Consider the following 19,046-nt stretch of genomic DNA (forward strand, 5'->3'; position numbering starts at 1 on the left):
GTGTGGGCGGGGTCGGCCTGGGGGAGCGCGGCCTGCGGTCTTGGTCTGTCCATTCCGGGGGTCTCTGCCCTCGAGTCCCGGTGCTGCCCACACACCAGTGTTCTCACGCGTGACAGCCCTGCTCTGTGAACAGTCCTTTTAAAAATTTTACCAAAAGCAGACACTGCTCAACCGTCCTCTTTCTGGGGGGCCTGCAAGGCCTAGCCTGGTTGTCCGGACACGAATGCTGTGGTGTTCTGGCCGCGCCCCCACCACGCTGGTTCCCATGTTCAGCCGTGAGCTGGATCAGACGGAGCCCCTTCCGGCCCCTCAGTCTGCCCTGGTCTCCGCTGGAGTGTGTGCCCAGGACACCCCCGCTGGCCACCTCGCCCGCCTTGTGCCCACCCAGCCGGGCCCCAGGCCCAGCGGGCTCCTGCCAGGACCTGTAGGGCTTCTGTGAGAGACCCCTGGGGCGCCGAGGGGCTTGGGCCTGGCACAGAGGGGGTGTGGCCAGGTGGGCTGTGGGCCTTGAGGTTCCAGACTCGGGCCTCAGTCTCCCTGTTGGCAGTGCTGGGGTGAGCGTGTCCCTGCCTGTGTCAACTTGGGGCTGTGATCCCGGGCCCGAGGCCTGGGGTCCTCAGGAGGTGTCCCAGGCTGGCCAGTGGGAGGGACTGTGTGGGGGCTGAGCGGGTCACCAGACCCTGTGCCAGTCACCTCCCCTGGGGCCTGAGGCTGTTTTATTCCTCCCCACTTGGGGAGGCCAGGCAGGAGCGAGGTGGGGCCTGGGGGTGGCCGAGGCTGGGTTTCCAAACAGCCTTGTGTCTGGTAGGTGGTGACATTGCTTTCGTCAGTCCCACAGACACCCTTGACTCAGAGAAGGTTGAGAAGCCCTCAGTGAGTGACAGACTCGCCCCCACCCCAGGATACAGTGACCCAGGTCTGGGACAGGCCCCAGCTGCTCCTGCCTTCCGGGTCGTGGGAGGGGCCCCAGCTGGGGGCGCAGGGACTGTGCAGTCCTACCCACGGGCACGGAGACAGCTCGGGCTGCACAGTCCCATGCGGAACCGTGGGCCGTGTGAGCCGAGGGAGCCGGCCTGGGACTGGCAGCCAGGCCACGAGTCCCTGCCCTCCACGGGCCCCTGCCTCCAGGTCCTGCTTCAGAGCCCCCTTCCAAAGTCCTCGTTTCCGAGGCCCCACTGACCACACCTCTCGTCAGGCTCTTCCTGAAGTCCCTGTGTCTGCCTTTGAGAGCCTCCAGGTCCCCTCCCTGACGCTTGCAGCCCCTCAGGCTCCCAGGGTGGGAGCAGGCTGCACTGGCCACACCCCGGCCCTGCACCAGCTGGCTCTGACCGGCCCCAGCCCTTGGGGCCCTCATGTGCCAAGAGCCCTGCCCGCCCCCCCACCGTGTGTCCCAGGGACTGCCAGGGCCACATGTGTCCATGAGGGCAGTCGCCGCAGTGTCAAAGAGGCCGAGGCTGGACTGCGGGTGTGAGGGCGGGTGGTCGCTGCTGCTTTGGGCTGGAGGGGTCCCCTGGAGTTGGGGCCACGGAGGCCTGGGAGGGGGGCAGGAGTGACCCCATCGCTCCACCAAGGCTGGGAAGAGGCCAGCCTGCACCCGGTCCGCAGTTCTGCGCCTGACCCTTCACCCTGAGGGTCTCAGCTGCCTCCTGAGTCCTGCTCAGCTGGATGGTGGCTGCAGCGTGGCGGGAGGGAGGGGTGTGGGGAGCAGGCGCGTCCTGCTGGTGGCCTGGGCACGGGAGCCCAGGGCTGCCGCGGAGCCCACCGCGAGCCCCGTGGCCTGTGCATGAGCCTCTGCCACCCTCTCCCTGACGTGTGGCACCACCATGGCCCACCTACAGCGGCTCCCGCGGTCTCTCTCCCTCCGACACCCTCCAGCCACTCTGCACTGGAGCCCTGGCTGGACAAGCGTCCCCGTGGCGTGGCCCACGCAGTCCCTGCTCCACGGCTACAGTACGCCGGGCCCGCCCCAAGCAGGGCCCGTACCCCCGAGCGGGGCTCCAGCCTCCGACCCTTCTCCCTCACTGCGCCAGCCGGCCCAGGCCGACGTCCCACCCACACCCCACCCTGGACCAGCACTGTCTGCTGGTGGCCTCCAGCACGGCCGGGGAGGCCCTTCAAGGCCGCGAGCTCTGTCGTGACAGGCAGCTCAGGGCCGGGGTGGACCAGGCCAGCGTGAAGATGTGAAGTCTGGGGCCACCCCAGGGGCCGGTCGAGCAGCCTCTGAGTTCTGCGGCTCTGAGACCAGCCGTAGAGCCAAGCCAGCCGCAGCCAGGCCCACCCCAAGCCCGACTGCTGGGACCAGCCTGGCCAGCCCTGAGCCCACCCCCTCGGATGCAGGACCCCCAGGGACCCGCGTTCAGGATCCCCCTGGCTCCCAAGTCCCTCTGGCTCCCCACGCCTCCGTAGCCCTGGCTTCCTGGAAGCCTGCGGCTCACATCTGCTCCTCCCAGGCCTAGAGCTGTTCACCCGCTTCTGGGCCAGGAAGTGGGACTCGGCCTTCAGGCGTTTGGACAGGCCAGGTGCTGTTTCTGGCTGTTGGTGACAGGCCTTGCGGTGCTCCAGAGGTGTCAGCACCCGGCAGCGCAGGATGGCCAGGCTGCTGCGGAGCGGAGCGATGGCAGGTCACACCCATGCTGAGCAGACCTGGTCTCGGGGCCTCCGGAGACCTTGCCAAGGGGGTTGCGCCGGCACACCCAGGGGTGGAGAGGGGTCCCCATGCGAGCGAGCGAGGCTGTGTGGCCGACAGCCGAGAGTCCTGCTGGGTGAGGGCCGAGGTCCACAGGGAGCAAGGCCACCCCGGAGGCCGTGGGGCTTTTGAGAGGGGATCGCGTAAGCACACCTGTGTGTTCAGCAGTCAGTGGCTGAGAGAGTGTGGTGGAGTGGGCTGGGCAGAGAGAGGGAAAGCTGGCAGGCCCTTTGCCGTCAGAGCTGGGTCCCGAGGTGGCTCTGCCCACTTGGGGTGGGGGTTCTCCCTGCTCTTCCTCCCACTGCCCCCAGCGAGTCTTTTCTCAGCAGATTGGGCCTGGCCTTCGGCCCCTGGGGCAAGCCTGACCTGAAGTCCTCCTCTCGGCAGAGGCTGCAAAGGGGCTCTTACCTCCACCAGGGGGTCAGGCAGGGCATGGAGTGACCTGGGACAGGCCATGAGAAGGACAAGGACCCTCACACCGGACACGAATGAAATGCACACAGGCAGACGCTTGATAGCTGTTGTGGGTGCAGCTGCCATGCAGCCGTGCCGGGGCCCGACCCGCCCTCCGAGGGGACCCTGGCATGGGCCCACTGGCAGTGCTGCCTGCTCCCTCAGCAGTCAGGAGTGGCTTGGGGGTGGCGGTGTCTAAAGGGGCTGGTTGCCATGGCTACCATAGGGTTCCGAGGCCCGTCATCTGGTCCCTGCCTCAGCCAATCGGCGGCGGGAGCCCGAGCTGCAGCCTAGAGTCACGCTTCTGCCTCCCAGCCACACAGTGGCCAAGAGCAGGGACCTGCTTCCTGGAGTGGCTGAAAGTGCTCGGACGGACGGCAAGACCATCATGGCGGACGGCGGGATGGTGGGGCGCGAGCAGGCGCACGGAGCCAGGCAGGTGAGGTAAGCCGGGCGGGCGGGCGGACGGGCGGACAGGTGGACGTCCTCCTGCTGCCCATTGTTCTCGTGGCTGCGGCCCTGCCCTGGGCCCGGCCCGCCCCCAGGCGCGAGCCCGCACGTGCGGCCGCACCCTCACCCTGGGACCCTCTCCCCACGTGTCCCAAGGAAGGGTCGGGGGCAGAGACAAAGGGAGCAGCGCGAGGCAGGATGAATCCCACCGCGCCACGGACCCAAAGCCCGCCCTGGTGGGTCTTCCACGTCAGATTTCACAGAGCGGCATCAAAGACCCCCAGCCGGCCTGGGCCCTCGGCGTCCTGGCCTCCGCGCCGGGCGGGTGACAAGCCATGCAAAGTCAGTGCGGTAGAAGGAGCATTTTTTTCGAGAAGAAAAAGAAACGATAAAAAGGAAAAAAATGTCCACCTATGACAGGGGGAGCAGCCAGCCCGGATGGATCAGAAGTGCCAAATCCCATTACCCGGGACTTCAGGGGACAGGCCCGCAAGGGCAGCTGCGATTACGGGCTTGTCAATGGGTCTCCTCTGGAGATCAAAGGGGGCACGCTGGTGTGTGTGCACACGCGTGTGCGCGTGTGTGCGTGTGCGCGTGTGTGCGTGTGCGCGTGTGTGCGTGTGTGCGTGTGTGCGTGTGCGCGTGTGCAGGAGCGGGCACTGTGGGTGACGGGAGGGCTGTGCGCTGCAGCGCAGTAGGGACGGTCCAACTGGCGGCCGTGGCCACCTCCATGTTGCTGGTGTCCTTGCTGCTGTGTGTGAGGTGTGGCTGCGTCCAGGGGCCGGGCCCGGCGCCCCGTCCCTCTGCAGAGCGGGCCCGGCCCGGCCTGGTCTCCCTCCTGGGCCTCCACCCCCTTCTCCCAGAGTCTGTCCCTTCCCCAAGTCCTGCCCAGCGGGGGTCGGCAGGAGCCGCACGCACTGGCCTGGCGGTGGGCTGAGCTGGGTGTGAGGACAGCCGTGGCTGTGTGTCATCGCCCCGGCCACAGCCCCGCTGCCCACAGCCGCCTGGAGCCCTCAGTCGGCCCGGCAGGCACGTCCTGGGGGTTCAAAGCGTCCATCGACATGATTGTTAGGTTATTAGGTAAACTCTGAGAAGCAAATCTTTTAATCCACTGTGGCTAATCCAGTGCACTTTTGTTTGCCACAACAGATTCTGCGGCAACAAAGCGGCCGGGGGGACCGGCATACGTAATCGCATGCTTAGAACCGGGCCCGGAGGCCGCGGGGCTCCTAGGCAGCGGACAGAGACATCTCAGGACAGCGAAGCGGAGGGCGGGCAGTGGAGGGGCACTGTGGGCGGAGGGGCGCAGGTGGGCCGCCTGTGAGGGCAGCTGGCCCTGCGGTGGCACCTCCTCCCTCCCTTCAGGGTCCTCCTTGCCACCAGCTGGAGGGGGGCTGGCACTGTGCGGGCTTGGGGGCACCACGGAGGTGTCAGGTGGGAGGAACAGTGACTGCCAACGGGGGTACGAGAGCCCCGGTGCCCGCGGGGGCCCACGGGGTGGCGGGTGTCAGGGCAGGCAGGGCGTTCCTGGAGAGGGGCAGCAGGACAAAGGCTGGGTCGGTGCCACAGGGCCAGTGTGCCCAGAATGTCATATGTGACTCGTCTGCTCTTGCAGGGGTGGGTCCAAGGCCCCTCAGGTGTGCAGCCCGTCCACTCAGACACCCCCCTTTAAAAATTGTTTTAGAGATGGGGTCTTGCTATGTTGCTCAGGCTGGTCTTGAACTCCTGGGTCAAGTGATCCAGCCTTGAGGGGGAGTCACTGGTCCCGCAGCCTCCCGTGTGGCTGGGACTACAGGTATGAGTCACCGTGCCCGGCTCAGACACCTGAGAGAGTGGCGCTGGGGCTGGGGGAGGCCAGCGGCCCCTTCCCTGTGCTCAGATGTCCCTGAGACACTTGACCTGGGCACAGCCAGCTGTAGGCTCCATCTTGAACCTCTGAGGCCGTGAGGCCAGGTCAGGGTCCTCACTGTGACGCAGAGGACGCTGGTCAAAGGGACCCTGTGCCTGCCTTGCCCGGGGCCATGGCTCCAGGCGGATGCTGGGCCGGCCCTGCCGCTCCCTGATGTCTGGGCTCTCAGGGCGGCTGGGCTGCGTGGGGGCTGCGCTCCCAGGCCCCTGTGGCTGGGGGGGGGGGACAGGGGCTGTCCTGGACCTGGCAGCTATCTCCTGGCGTCCACCCGGTCCCAGCTCCTGGGCCCCCAGAGACGTTTCTGGGGTCAGAATCCCTTTGAAAGGAGATCAGGGCTCAGACCTAGTTGGAGGTGTGGACGGAACCCTAGGACAGAGGGTGCTGCCCCCGGGGCCACAAGCTGGCCGAGTCCCACCCTCGCGCCCGCTGCCACTGCCTCCCTCCTGGCCTTGAGTCTGACCCTCGGCCCCTGGGAGCCGGCAGGGACGTGAGGAGCTGTGTTGGGTCCATGCAGGGGGGACAAGCATGGTGCTGGCTGGCTGGGCCTGGGCTGGAGGTAACCCTGGGCCCCAAGCCAGAGGGGACAAGCAGAGTGACCACAGCAGCCATCCCTGAGAGCCCATGCCCAGCAGCAGCTCAGGAGTTTGCCCCCCACCCCTCTGTGTTGATCCTTTTTACCTGCGGTGTGGACGGCAGACCTAGCTGGTGGCATGTCCTGGGAACACGTGACCTCCATGGCTGCAGGGACAGTCACGTCAGCTATCATGCACTGAGTGGTCAGCTGACACTCGAACCAGGTCATGTGAGGCAAAGCCGTTACCGTGCACCCAACCCCCAGCTTGGCATTAGAACCAGGTCGTCCCTGGGGCACCTGCCCCAGCCGGCTTCGGGTGCAGAGCTGTGGAGAGAACTCGGAACAGCAGGCGTGATGTCACGTGTCAGCCTGGAGGACACATCTGCCCGACATCTGTGAGGACAAGAGGAAGACAGACCCGTCACGGGCACATCAGTGCTGTGGTGGCTGCCAAGGGTGGAGGCCAGGGAGGCCCGGCCCAGAGTGACCCCTGGAGCTGGGCTGCCCAGGAAGCCCAAGGCCGTGTCTCTCAGGAAGGTGGTGGCACCTTCCGGCCAGGGCCCAGGCCACCTCAGGGTGACGTGGCAGTCAGAGGACGGGGCCTGCCGCCCTGCCCAGCAGCGCCCACAGGTCAGCTCGGTCCCTCAGGGCCTCACCTTGGATGCCTGTCGTGCTCTGATGGCTTCCACGTGACTGTAACAGTAATGTCACTGCTACCAGCCCTGAAGGTGCAAAGAGGGAAATGGAGCCCACTCTTCATTCTGCTCTCTGCCAACGACACTCGGGCAGTTTCTGAGTCTTCGTGCCTTTATAGACATTTTTTGCTTCCACAAAAACTGGCACCGGGTACGTGTGGCCTTGTAGCTTTTCCCCTGGGTGTTGTGTCTCCTCGTCCTCTGCTGGGCTTAGGATGGGGGCCCAGACGACACCTGGCCCCTCCCCGGAGCTCAGAACTAATGGAAATAGGAGACTCAGGGCCGGGGCTGGGGCCGGGGACTCGGCTGCCGGCGGAGCCTGTGCCTCCCTGCGATGGACCGACGGGACGGGCTCCTTCAGAGCCTCCCTCTTCCCCCAGGATCCCGGGCTGGACCTGGCCCTCCTGGTCCTCCCTGCACCGTGCATGACGCCGCTGTCGCCTGTCACACGGTGCCCCATCTCCCAGCTGGCCCTCTGCTGCCAGAATTCTCTGTCACGCCTCGTGCGATGCCAGGCACTCCTGGGCACAGGACTTCGGAGCGGCTCAGATGATTTCCTTCTTCAGTCAAGTGCATGAGCACGTTTAACCCTTCAAAACTCACTTTATTTCAAGGAATTCCTTTTATGGCTACATTGAAGGAAATAATTTCATTTCTGCTCTTAAGTTTTTTGTTTGGTTCCTAGAAAGGCTGAACAAACGTCACTAGCAGCCAATCCAGTCAAAGCCTTCAGTGGGAAACTGCTGGTCCCAGAAGGGCGTCTGCCTCTCACAGGGTCCCGCGCGGAAGGCAAGGCTGGCTCTGCGTCGCCTCGGCTCTGGGTGGCCACGTGGCCCCCTGCAGGCCCCCACGCTCCCTCCCCGCCCCTCTCAGAGCCGTCCTCGGCTTCTCGTCCCTCCACGGTCTCCCTCGTCCCCCACCCTGCTCAATGTCCCCGCCATGCCCACTGCCGCCCACCCGAAGCAGGGCTGCTGCATGTCCTTCAGGCTTTCTGACCCACTTCCTGTCCCTGCAGGCCAGGGGCCCCGAGGAGCCAGAGGCCCAAGGGCCCTGTCCCGGTCCCAGGGCTTGGGGACACCCACCACCGAGGGCCAGGAGGAGGATGGACACGGACAGCACCCTGAGAGCCTGGCCTGGCCGCAGCGGCAGCTCTGCAGAACCAAGGCAAGCGCTGGGGGCCCATGTCTGGGAGGGGGGCCAGCCCAGGGGCCAGTGTCTGGAGGCCCTGCTGTCGGTCCAGCCACCCAGGACTCCTCCGTCCCACAGAAACCTGCTGCGCCGTGGAGGCTCCTCACTGCCGACCCAGGGGTCACCTACTGTGTCTCCTCTGAGGCTCCAGGGGGAGGGGCTGCAGGGAGGCGCCAGCGTCCGGCACTGTGGGACGCGGGCTGTCCGGCTGGACGTGGGTGAGCAGGGCGCCTGCCAGGACCTGGTGATTTGATGTTGGCTTCACAGTGCAGCCGTGTCCACAGCCCCAGCCCCTGCTGCCTGCCCTGGGCGTGGCGCTGGCCGAGGAGGGAGCCTGGCCCTTGGCAGGCCGGGGTGCCCCGGTGGCCGTTCCCCTGCTGCTCCTTTCCCTGGGCGCCTGGCAGGGGCTCGGGTGGGCTGCCTTCACACAGTGACGGATGAGGGGTGGGCACCCAGGATGAGCAGGTCCAGGAGACGACGTGGTGGGGCCTTGGGGAGTTGGGGGACGCAGGGAGGTGGGCAAGTGACCCGATGCACCCGGGAGGGTGGTGTGAGGGAGGTGCTGTCGGGAAGGGCCCTGCGGCCCGCAGGCATCAAGGAGCCCTGGAGGCTTAAAGCAGAACTCAGGCCCGGGAGGGCTGTTGGCTGAAGCTAGGATGGATGAGGTGTCGCGAGCCCCGGCTGGCAGGAGGGGAGCAGGTCCTTCTGCGGCCTGAGCTGCAGCCTCAGATGTTACCTGGGGGTAGAGCTGTTGCCAGGGGCTGCCTGAAGCACCCTGTGAGCTGCCAGGCCTGACAGTGCTCTGGGAAGGACAGGCTCCCAGGCTGTCCCGGGAGGTGGCAGGCGAGACTCCTCAGAGGCAGCAATTCCTGGTGCCCACATCCTTCTCCTTGGGTAGGGGCCGATGGTGGGCTGAGGTCTGGGTGGGCCCCTAGACCTGAGTGGGTTGCATCTGACAGGGTGGGGCTGGCCAGAGCTGCCGCAGGGGCTGCTGCAGCCAGGGGGTGAATCCCTTGGCCCCCGGTGCCTGGGGCTGTGGGCCTCTGCCCTGCAGCCCGAGGTGGGTGGGCAACTGGAGCTGGGCAGCCAGGGCTGCTGGCTGGGACTGGAGCCTCGGCAAGGGCTGCTGTGCAGACAGGGCGAAGGCTGGGACACGCAGCCGCGCTTGCGCTCAGGCTGGCCAGGGCCAGTGGAATCCCTGGGCAGCCGAGAGAGAAGAGCCCCTGTCTGGACCCTGGCCGGTGCCTGAGAGAAGGCAAGGCGGAGGGTGCAGCTGTGGCCAGCCCCAGCCCCAGCCCCAGCCCACAGCTCTTCCAAGTGACAGCCAGCGTTTGGCGGGTGCAGGCTGTGCCCTGGCCCTGAGTCCCAGCTGCCTGTGGACTAAGGGAGGGTGGAGCCCCAGCCCACCTTTCAGGGTCCTGGCCAGCTCGGGGGCACAGGAAACTGAGGGGCTGCACGTCATCAAGGGCTCAGACTGCCCAGCTCCCGGGACACCTGCTTCCCTGGGTGCCCTGGGCCCGCCGGGCAGGGAGCCCGTGGAGGTCGGAGGCCGGCTGAGCGCGCGCTGGCTGCGGACACCGGCCTGCGAAGCCCGAGCTGGGGACACTGGGCCGCCTTCCGTTGTGCGGGCGGCAGGGAGGGGCTGCGGCCGGGCGTGCGCCCCCCAGACCGCCAGGAGGCGGGGCCGTCCGCCCAGGGCAGCCTCGCAGTGGCCCCGCCCCCTCCGCGCCGCGCCCCGCCCCGGCCGACACTGGCCTCGCCCTCTAGCCCGCCTCAGGCCCCGCCCCTGCCCGGCCCCGCCCCGCGCTCCCGGCCCCGCCCCCTCCCGGCCCCGCCCCGCGCCCTGCCACGCCCCCGCACTTCCGGGCGCCGCCGGCGGGGGCGCTCGGCCTGGCTGCGGCGCGCTGGGCTCGGGCCCCGGCTCCCGAGGCGATCTTGGCCGCCGCCGCCGCCGCAGGAGCCGGCCGGGTCGGGCCGGAGCCGCGTCCCCGCGCAGCGGGCCGGTGAGAGCGGGCGGCCGAGCCTCGGCGGCGCCCCCGCGGCCCGCCCCGCGCCCGCCTCGGGCCGCCGCGCCTTCGCCGCCGCGATGGGGGCCGCCCGGGGCCGCGCCCCCGCCCGGTCCCGCCCGCCGCGCCGCCGCTGAGCGCATGGGCCGCGCCGGGAGCCGGGCCCCGGGCCGCGCCGCCGAGCGCGGGTGAGTGGAGCGGGCGCGCGGGCGCGGGGCGGCGGGCCTGCTGCGGCCGCCCGGTGTAGGCCGCGCTGGGCGGGCGGCCGCGGCGCGGGACCCGGAAGAGGGGCGGCGGGCGCGGGGCCGGGGGCGGAGGCGTGCGGGAGAGCAGGCCCGCGCGGGAGGGATGCTGGCAGGCCACGGGAGGCCAGGGCCGCGGAGGTTGGGGCGTGCGAACGGGGAAGAGGGTGGGAGCGGAGGGAGCGAGGAAGACCCAGGATTCGGAGGAGGGAAGGGGGTGCCCCTGGAGCCGGTGGGATTTGCCGCGGGACGTGTTCGTGTGCAGTGTGGGGCGCAGTGCTGTGGTCCGTGGGCCTGGGGCATGCTCAGGGGTGTGGGTGGGGTGCGGAGCAGCTGCTGGGGCAGCCAGTGTGTGCCGGGGTCCTGCTCGCCGCCCCCCAGGAAAAGGTAGGAGCAAGTCTGGAACCCGGGGCGGGCGCTCCCGCCGTCTCTGAGGCAGAGGTGCTGGGTTTGGCTGTGGTTTGGCTGTCAGAGAACCCAGTTGCCTGGTGTCCGTGTTCCTTGAGGTTAATGCTTTGCAGGCAAAACACAGGTCTCTGCTGTGAGTCTTAGGTTCTACCCCCACCCCGGGAAATCCACGCTGCACAGCCAGGGCAGTGAAACTGTTAGCTCAACATCCAAGGTGGTAGCTCTGTCCTCTGGGGGGGTTCCTAAGCCATCTCTGAGAGAACTTATAAAGGGTTCTTAATGTGCATTTTGGCTCCTTTTTCTCACACTTACTTTCTCTGCTTCTGCAAGAATCTCAGGCTTGCTTGAATCTACAGGCCCTGCTTTGGAGAACGCACACAGTCCAAACCTGACTACCTTAGATAGCAGCAGCTGGGTTTCGGTTTTAAGCACTTCCATTCAGAGAACAAGGATGAGAAAGCATACAAAACGCAGCGTTTTGTTTGATTTTCAGCAGGTGTTGGCTTGTCTTGGATTTCTAGTTTCAGAAAAGCCAAGTGGACTTTTGTGGGTTATGCTGGTCATTGAGAATTTAGGTGATGGGGGAAGAGGTTACACGTAAAATAGTGGCCCTAACCCTTTGAGAGTTTAATCAGTGGACAGTTGGGAAAACGTCTGAATCATGCTGTTACTGCCACACAAATCAAAAGATCAACAGTTACGTTTGAGTCAAGTCAACGCGTGTGCGCGCGCGCGGGAGTGTGTGTGTGTGTGTGTGTGTGTGTGTATAGAATCGTATGTAGCGTGCTGTCATCGTGCCCAGGGTGTATGCCCTAGGCAGTGACTAAAGGGAATTTTAAATAAGGTATCAGACTTGTGGATTCCTTTTATGGAATCACTTTATTGATGGTGGTTACAGGCCGTGGGCCAGATTTGGTGCTTGTGGGCATTTGACTCTAACCTGAGTTAACATAACTGCCTCGCGTGTGGCGTGTACGTGTGTGCACGCGAAACCTTAGCGTGCTTCCCTGTGGAGTCGGGAGGTTTCGGCAATTGGAGTGTTTCAACAAGGTCCGTAATTTGCGGAGGGTCCAGGTGCTCCCAGTTTCACCAAAAACCCTGGTCCGTTGGCAGCCCCCAAACAGATGTGGCTAATAAGAAATTTTCTTCTGGGCTCTGAAAAACAATTTAAAATGACGAGAGTAGACTTGGTTCACATGAATTAAAATGTTAGTTTTGAAACGCAGTCTTGTCGTCAAGGGCGAGATCTTGCATTTGCTCCCGTTGCTGTGGCACGGTGGTTCAGCGCCTGTGAAGAGCCCGCGTTTGGCATCTGTGACGGGTGTCTTGTTTATGTCGGTGCATTAGGTGTTGATTGGAGCCCGTTAGTTTCAAGAACCTTGCGGGCCGTGGGTCCTGCTGCTGCAAATACTCTATGTAGAGAAGACATGAGCACTTTCGGGAAGGAGACGGTGACGTGTGACCGGCTCCCGTTTGAACACACTCTCTGGCCAGGTACTTTTCGGTTTCTAGGGACTCAGTTTGTCCTTAAAGCTGATGAACTGCAGGGAGTCTGTCGGGTACGGCTCAGGTGGTCAGGGGTGCAGGTCCCTTTCCTGTGATGGTGTCCCGGACAGAGGACCTCAGATAACCACGAGCCGGTGTGGAGCTCACGCCGTGCGAGCTCGCGCCGTGCTGACGAGGCTCGTGAGAAGGTGCCTGCAGGTGGAGGGCTCCGTAAGTAGCAGGGAGCCGCAGCCCACCGGGCCTTGACCTTGAGAAGCAGGCGTTCCTGCTGAGGCCCAGGTTGCGGCCTGCCCAGCAGTTTTCATCAGAAGTCATTAGCAGCAGAAATGTCATTTGGGGCACGTAATTGTGGCCCGTCCTCCATCTGTGGATGCCTTTTGCTTTTAGCTGTCAGCAGCTGTCGGCAGGTGAGGACGTAGGTGTGGGGACAGGGTACGTGCAGGCCAGGGCTCTGCAGTGCATGGCGGTGGCCAGGGAGAGCCACTCCGTGTGGGTTTTGTTTTGCACCCTCTGGCTTGTTCGGTGCTCCAGGCATTTGAGCCTGACGTGCCCCACGAAAGCCTCCTCCAGCCCACTTGTAGCCGGGGCCGCGGACGTCGCGGCAAGCTGTGTGGCGCTCACCCCCCTTGCCCGGGTTGACGGGCACAGCCAGAGCTTGTGGGTTCTGTAGGCTGCGGCAGGAAGGACCCAGCACCCACCGCGGGGGAGGGTTCCGTCTGAGTCTGGCCCCGTCTCTCTCGCGCCCCACGCAGGCAGTGGCAGCAGCAAAACCCTCGGGTCCATGGCCTCTGAGCGGGTGGGTGGTTCGATTTTCAGCTTACAGAGTTAAAGCGTGTGGACCACATGCTTCCTTAGCTACAACGTGTGATTGTGTTTGTGTTTCATTTTTTCTGTCCCTTCTCTGCCCCTTCAAGGAAGGACGCTTTCCTGTAAGAGAGGCTCCAGCAGTGCCGCTTTCTGACAGGGGCGTTTTTAAGGTTGTCTGCCTTGGTGATGTCAGAACACGCTGTGTGCAGGGACGGTGTCCCCTGACCCCAGGCGGTGGTGCCAAGGTGACCCGCAGTTGACGGCTCTGCAGGTGTGTGCGGAGAGGTGGAGGCGCCTTGCTGTGTTTGCACGTGGCGGAGGCGTGCCTTGCTGTGTTCGCACGTGTTGGCGAGGCGTACCAAGCGTGCGGTGTCGCAGCAGGCAGATAGCACTGGCGATGGCCTTGGGGACATGGGACTCAGAGGATGCCCACCTGCCGAGGGGCTGTGTTGTGCCCACTTTCTTTCTCTGAGTGTCGCTGGGGCATCTCCCGTCTGCACAGCAGTCGGGCGAGAAGCACCTTCCTGCCGTGCCGGCCACTCGGCTCGCTCGCTGCGGGGGAGGGCCTCAGGCCGCTGTGGCCCTGGAGGGGAGTGGCGTTCGCTGTGTGCCGGGCATTCGCTCCTGACTGTGCGAAGCATTCTGTAGTTGTAAGAGTTTCCAGAAATTGTTTTCATGTAGAGCAAACCTTGTGGCCAAAATATGTCTCCACTGAACATTGAAAGTGAGCTTCTGGCTTTGAGTTTGAGCGGGAGGGCGTCACCGCGAGTCTTGTCTTGAGAAAACCTCTGGTCGTGTTTCCATGGACCCACCTTTCCTAATCCTTGTCCTCTTAATGGTTTCAACAGGACAGATTGATTCACTTTGGAGCTGTAAGTTCTGGTGTATTAGGGTGCAGCGCTCATTGTTCATTGACGCAGAGCCCCAAAATGAATGTCCAAGAGCAGGGTTTCCCCTTGGACCTCGGAGCGAGTTTCACCGAAGATGCCCCCCGGCCCCCAGTGCCTGGTGAGGAGGGAGAGCTGGCCTCCACAGACCCAAGGCCTGTCAGCCACGGCTTCTGCTCCGGGAAAGGTGCCAGCGCTAAAGGCGAGACGTCGACAGCCACTCCGCGGCGCTCGGACCTGGACCTGGGGTACGAGCCCGAGGGCAGCGCCTCGCCCACGCCGCCCTACCTGAAGTGGGCCGAGTCCCTGCACTCCTTGCTGGACGACCAGGATGGGATCAGCCTGTTCCGGGCTTTCCTGAAGCAGGAGGGCTGTGCCGACCTGCTGGACTTCTGGTTTGCCTGCAGTGGCTTCCGGAAGCTGGAGCCCTGCGACTCCAATGAGGAGAAGAGGCTGAAGCTGGCGAGAGCCATCTACCGAAAGTACATCCTTGACAACAGCGGCATCGTGTCCCGCCAGACCAAGCCGGCCACCAAGAGCTTCATAAAGGACTGCGTCGTGAAGCAGCAGATCGACCCTGCCATGTTTGACCAGGCCCAGACGGAAATCCAGTCCACCATGGAGGAGAACACCTACCCCGCCTTCCTCAAGTCCGATATTTATCTGGAGTATACGAGGACAGGCTCGGAGAGCCCGAAGGGTTGCAGCGACCAGAGCTCTGGGTCGGGGACGGGGAAGGGCGTGTCTGGATATCTGCCCACTCTCAACGAGGACGAGGAGTGGACGTGTGACCAGGACCTGGAGGAGGCCGGGGGCAGGGACCCTGCGCCCCCCAGCAGGCTCGCGCAGAAGCTGCTCCTGGAGACGGCGGCCTCCAGGGCCTCCTCTGCTAGACGGTCCAGCGAAGGCAGAGACTTCAGGTGAGTCCGGCACGAGGGGTGCGTTTTCTGTGCTCGCCCCCGAGACCTGGCGAACAGGCCCCTGCTGGCCACGTGCGGGCTCGTCTCGGCCCCCAGCGGAGCGTCCTGCTGCTGCTGTGGCGCGGTTAGGGTTCTGTCTCTGTCACGGTGCCTTAACGTGTGTCACCGGGTGCTTTTTTTTTTAATCTCCTTGTCTTTGTCAGGCAAGGTCCTGTGTGTGTTTGTAATGCTGAGAATGCTCTTACTGAGAACAGACCGAAACAGGTGGCTTTGTAAGTCATGGGGGACGTTGGCATTCTTAGAAGTCGTGATGATATTTAAACTTTACCCCTTAGCAGTGAAATACAGCCCCAGGGACCACACAGGGCCTACAGGGACAAACAGTGACGTCCCGGCCTCCAGGCCGCGACAGCCCTCAGGTTCAGTCTCATCCCTTCTTTCACACGGAGGATACATCTACCTGGTAGACATAAGCCTCTGGGCATAATTAAGGGAGCAGAGGGCTTTTTTAAAATTTTTAATTTATTTATTTTTGAGACAGAGTCTCACCCTGTCGTCCGGGCTGGAGAGCCGTGGTGTCAGCCTCGCTCACAGGAACCTCAAACTCCTGGGCTCAAGCGATCCTCCTGCCTCAGCCTCCCGAGTAGCTGGGACTACAGGTGCCACCACACCCAGCTGACTTTTTTCTGTTCTCATTAGAGACCAGATCTCGGTCTTGCTCAAGCTGGTCTCAAACTCCTGAGCTCAAGAGATCCTCTGGCCTCGGAGGCGCACCGAGAGCGCTGGGATCACAGGCCACCGTGCCCAGCCTGTAATGACCTTCTGAGGTCCTCCCTGGGGGCTGAGAAGTAGTGGCGAGGACGTTTGTGTGGGGAATTGAGAGCACTTTGAACACTTCCTGTGGCTTTGGTTAGCGTTCCTGGATTGGGCCTTTCTCCCTGCCAGCGAAGTGTGTGAGTGCTGTGTGTCGTCAGTCCCCAGACGCGGGGGTCCCGGGGCCCCCGTGTGTGCCCGCAGGCCCCTGTGCAGCCTGGGGGGGGCCAGACGGGTGCTGAGAAGCTCCCGCGGCTCGGAAACTTGCTGCCTCCTTTTTCCTCCGCAGTTGCCGTGTGGTTCCTGGAGGTTTGCTAGGCTTGCGGGTCGGCGTCCTCGGCACCCGTGAGCAGACCGCTTGCCTTTCCCACCCGTGTCCCCAAAGCTGGTGACTGAGACTCCCCCGTGTAACTTGGAAAGCCTGGGGTTCGTGTGAGCCCTGCTGATTCAATCCAGAGTCTGCAGATACATCCCCGCGTTGGGACTCTCCCGTGGAGTTATTGAAAACCCGGATCGGTTCTTGAGGTTTACGGGGACAGAAACATTGGCTGCTTGCTAATGAACACAGGATTAAACATCTCTAAGGTTTAAGCTCCTTTAGTTTAAGTGATATGATTCAAGATGAACTGTTCGAGGTAATTTTTTCTTTCTTTTGCTCATTGTTTTCAGCCAAATGCTATTCATTTAGCAAGCTTTTTAGGACAGAATGTGCCACAAAATTATCCTGTTAAGTAAGGCTATAAAACGTAACTTGAAGGTTTTCATGTTTGATTAGAAACGTTTTTAAGATGGGACTAAATTTGAGGGCTGAGCTGTAGGGAAAGAAAATCGCGCTCCGTTGCGATTTCTGGTTTCAGAATTCCCGCGTGCCCCTCGCCCTTCGTCCCCGGCAGGAGCGGCAGCTTCGCCTCTCGCTGTTCGTGTCGCTCTGTTTGTGATAAGCAGCCTTCGCCGTGACGTCACCTGATTGTGCTGGATCTCCCGTCTGCTGGCACTTGGCCGTGAGGACTGGGGCATGTTCTGGTTCCAACTTGCCCGTGTGGAGATTCTGGAGCTCGGGGTCCTGTCTGCGGCGTGAGGGTCTCCGGTGTGGAGGCCGTTAGTTACCAGCACTGGTGGGGTGAGAAGCCCACGTAGGTAAATGCTCGTTGGCACGTGCTCTCCTGGCCACGCGAGGGCGTGCGGTCGGGGGGGCACCGGGCTGGAGGTGCCAGCAGGCCCGGCCACCTGGGCCTGGACCCTGAAGGGTGTCGGTGGCTCCCAGCGTCAAACGTGGCTTGTTTGGGGCCCCGGCGCCCTTTCTTCCTGCTTTTCTGACTTTGCCTTCCTGGGGACCCGCTGTGTTGGAGGTGGCTGCCGCCCACGTGGGCTCTGGGCTCCCTGTCCTGCAGTTTGGTCTGAGGCGGGGGGAGGGGCGCACAGGGTGCCACCGTGTCCTGCCCGTCCAGCACCGTCATCGCAAGGGCCCGAGGCTGCGTGCGGGGTTAGGCCAGGTCGGGCCGCTCAGAAGGAAACTGAGGCACCGCACCCAGACAGCACGGCTGCTCCCGCTGCGGGGAGTGTGGTCCTCCAAAGGGAGATTGGGGTCGCCAGCCGGGCAGAGGAGCGTGGGCCGAGCGGGCAGTTAGCGGCACGTGTGCGGGAAGGGTGGGCCGGAGCTTCAGTGTCTCCTGCTGGGCTGCATGTCCTGAGGCCACGGGGCCGTCCAGGGTCCCGTCCAGGGTCCAGTCTGCCGGAGGACACCGGCACCCGGAGGGCCTGGCCCTGGCGGACGCCCTGGGGTGGTTCTGCGGGGCTGGTCCTCCCCCCGCAGAGGGTGCCGCTGCCCCTTGTTCCCCGGGAGGCCTGAGCGCTGGTCCTTACCTGTCTGCGTGGTGGTTCACACCGTTGACTTGGGGAAGGTAAAATGCGAGGCTTGCCCAGATCTCTGAGGAGAGAGCAGCCCGCTGGCCTTTCTCTGCACTCGCCCCGCTCACGGGGTCTCTCTGTCCCTGCCCCCGTGCTCAGACAACAGGTCTGCGTTCCTGTTGTCAGTGGAACTTCGAACATGACTTCGGTGGGTTCACGTCCCCCGTTGTAATCGGGGTGAGTGGGCAGGCAGGCTCCAGTAGGGCCGGGGGCTGTGACTCGGTGGCTGGCAGCTCAGGTTTTGCCCCCTGGGAAGGGCGGCTCGCCCGCCAGGTGGCTCAGGCTGGTCCTTCTCCTGCCAGCTCTGCTCCTGCAGCCGGCAGCCCTCGCGGCCGGTCTGCTCTCACTGCCGGGCGGTCCCCCGGGGACAGGCCCTTCCCAGCCCCGTGAGGTGCCCCAGACAGGCTGGTCTTCACCACACGGCAGAGCGTGCACCGTGGGTGGCGGCCCGAGGCTTCGTGCACTCCTGGGCCGTGGAGCTCAGCCCCTCGGAAGCTCGTGGGTCCCTTCGAGGTTTATCGTCTGTATTTCTGGTAATGGCCTGAAAGGTCAAGAGAAGAAATTGTAAAAAAAAAAAAAAAAAAAAAGGAAGCACCCAAAATGTGTCCAGAGTTTTAATGTTGATTTTGGGTGTCTGCGTCGGGGGGTGTTGGGAGGCAGCTCTGGTGAGGACGATTTTGGGTGTTTGCGTCGGGGGTGTTGGGAGGCAGCTCTGGTGAGGTTGATTTTGGGTTTCTGCGTCGGGGGGTGTTGGGAGGCAGCTCTGGTGAGGATGATTTTGGGTGTCTGCGTCGGGGGGTGTTGGGAGGCAGCTCTGGTGAGGACGATTTTGGGTGTCTGCGTTGGGGGGTGGGAGGCAGCTCTGGTGAGGTTGATTTTGGGTTTCTGCGTCGGGGGGTGTTGGGAGGCAGCTCTGGTGAGGATGATTTTGGGTGTCTGCGTCGGGGGGTGTTGGGAGGCAGCTCTGGTGAGGACGATTTTGGGTGTCTGCGTCGGGGGTGTTGGGAGGCAGCTCTGGTGAGGACGATTTTGGGTGTCTGCGTCGGGGGGTGTTGGGAGGCAGCTCTGGTGAGGACGATTTTGGGTGTCTGCGTCGGGGGGTGGGAGGCAGCTCTGGTGAGGACGATTTTGGGTGTCTGCGTCGGGGGGTGTTGGGAGGCAGCTCTGGTGAGGACGATTTTGGGTGTCTGCGTTGGGGGGTGGGAGGCAGCTCTGGTGAGGACGATTTTGGGTGTCTGCGTCGGGGGGTGTTGGGAGGCAGCTCTGGTGAGGACGATTTTGGGTTTCTGCGTCGGGGGGTGTTGGGAGGCAGCTCTGGTGAGGACGATTTTGGGTGTCTGCGTCGGGGGGGTGTTGGGAGGCAGCTCTGGCGAAGGATGCCTGGCCGCAGAGGGTGGAGGCTGCAGGGGCAGCAGGTGGCTCAGGGCTGGGGGACCAGGCTGGCTTGGCCTCGCACTCGTCTTCCTGGCCAGTGTGCCGGAAGCAGCTCCTCCTCAGTCCCGCTGTCCCTGCGGCACCGGGCCTGCTCTGTGTGCAGGTGGGAAGCCGCAGAGAGGGGCCCTGCTGCGCCCCGTCACCTCCAGGTGTGTGGCTG

General features: G+C 63.9%; 1 protein-coding gene across 2 annotated transcripts in view; it reads left to right on the forward strand.

The window, feature by feature from the left end:
* Nucleotides 1-10,084: 10,084 nt before the first annotated feature.
* The window catches only part of AXIN1 (axin 1), a 43,574-nt gene continuing 34,612 nt past the window's right edge, over nucleotides 10,085-19,046 (forward strand). For both annotated transcript variants that reach the window (XM_069487203.1, XM_069487204.1), the window contains exons 1-2: nucleotides 10,085-10,149; nucleotides 13,773-14,731. In XM_069487203.1, the coding sequence (XP_069343304.1) occupies nucleotides 13,854-14,731 (878 nt within the window). In that variant the 5' untranslated portion in view covers nucleotides 10,085-10,149; nucleotides 13,773-13,853. The remainder of the gene's footprint in view (nucleotides 10,150-13,772; nucleotides 14,732-19,046) is intronic.

The sequence above is a fragment of the Eulemur rufifrons genome, chromosome 14, assembly GCF_041146395.1.
Source record: "Eulemur rufifrons isolate Redbay chromosome 14, OSU_ERuf_1, whole genome shotgun sequence".
Lineage (NCBI taxonomy): Eukaryota > Metazoa > Chordata > Mammalia > Primates > Lemuridae > Eulemur > Eulemur rufifrons.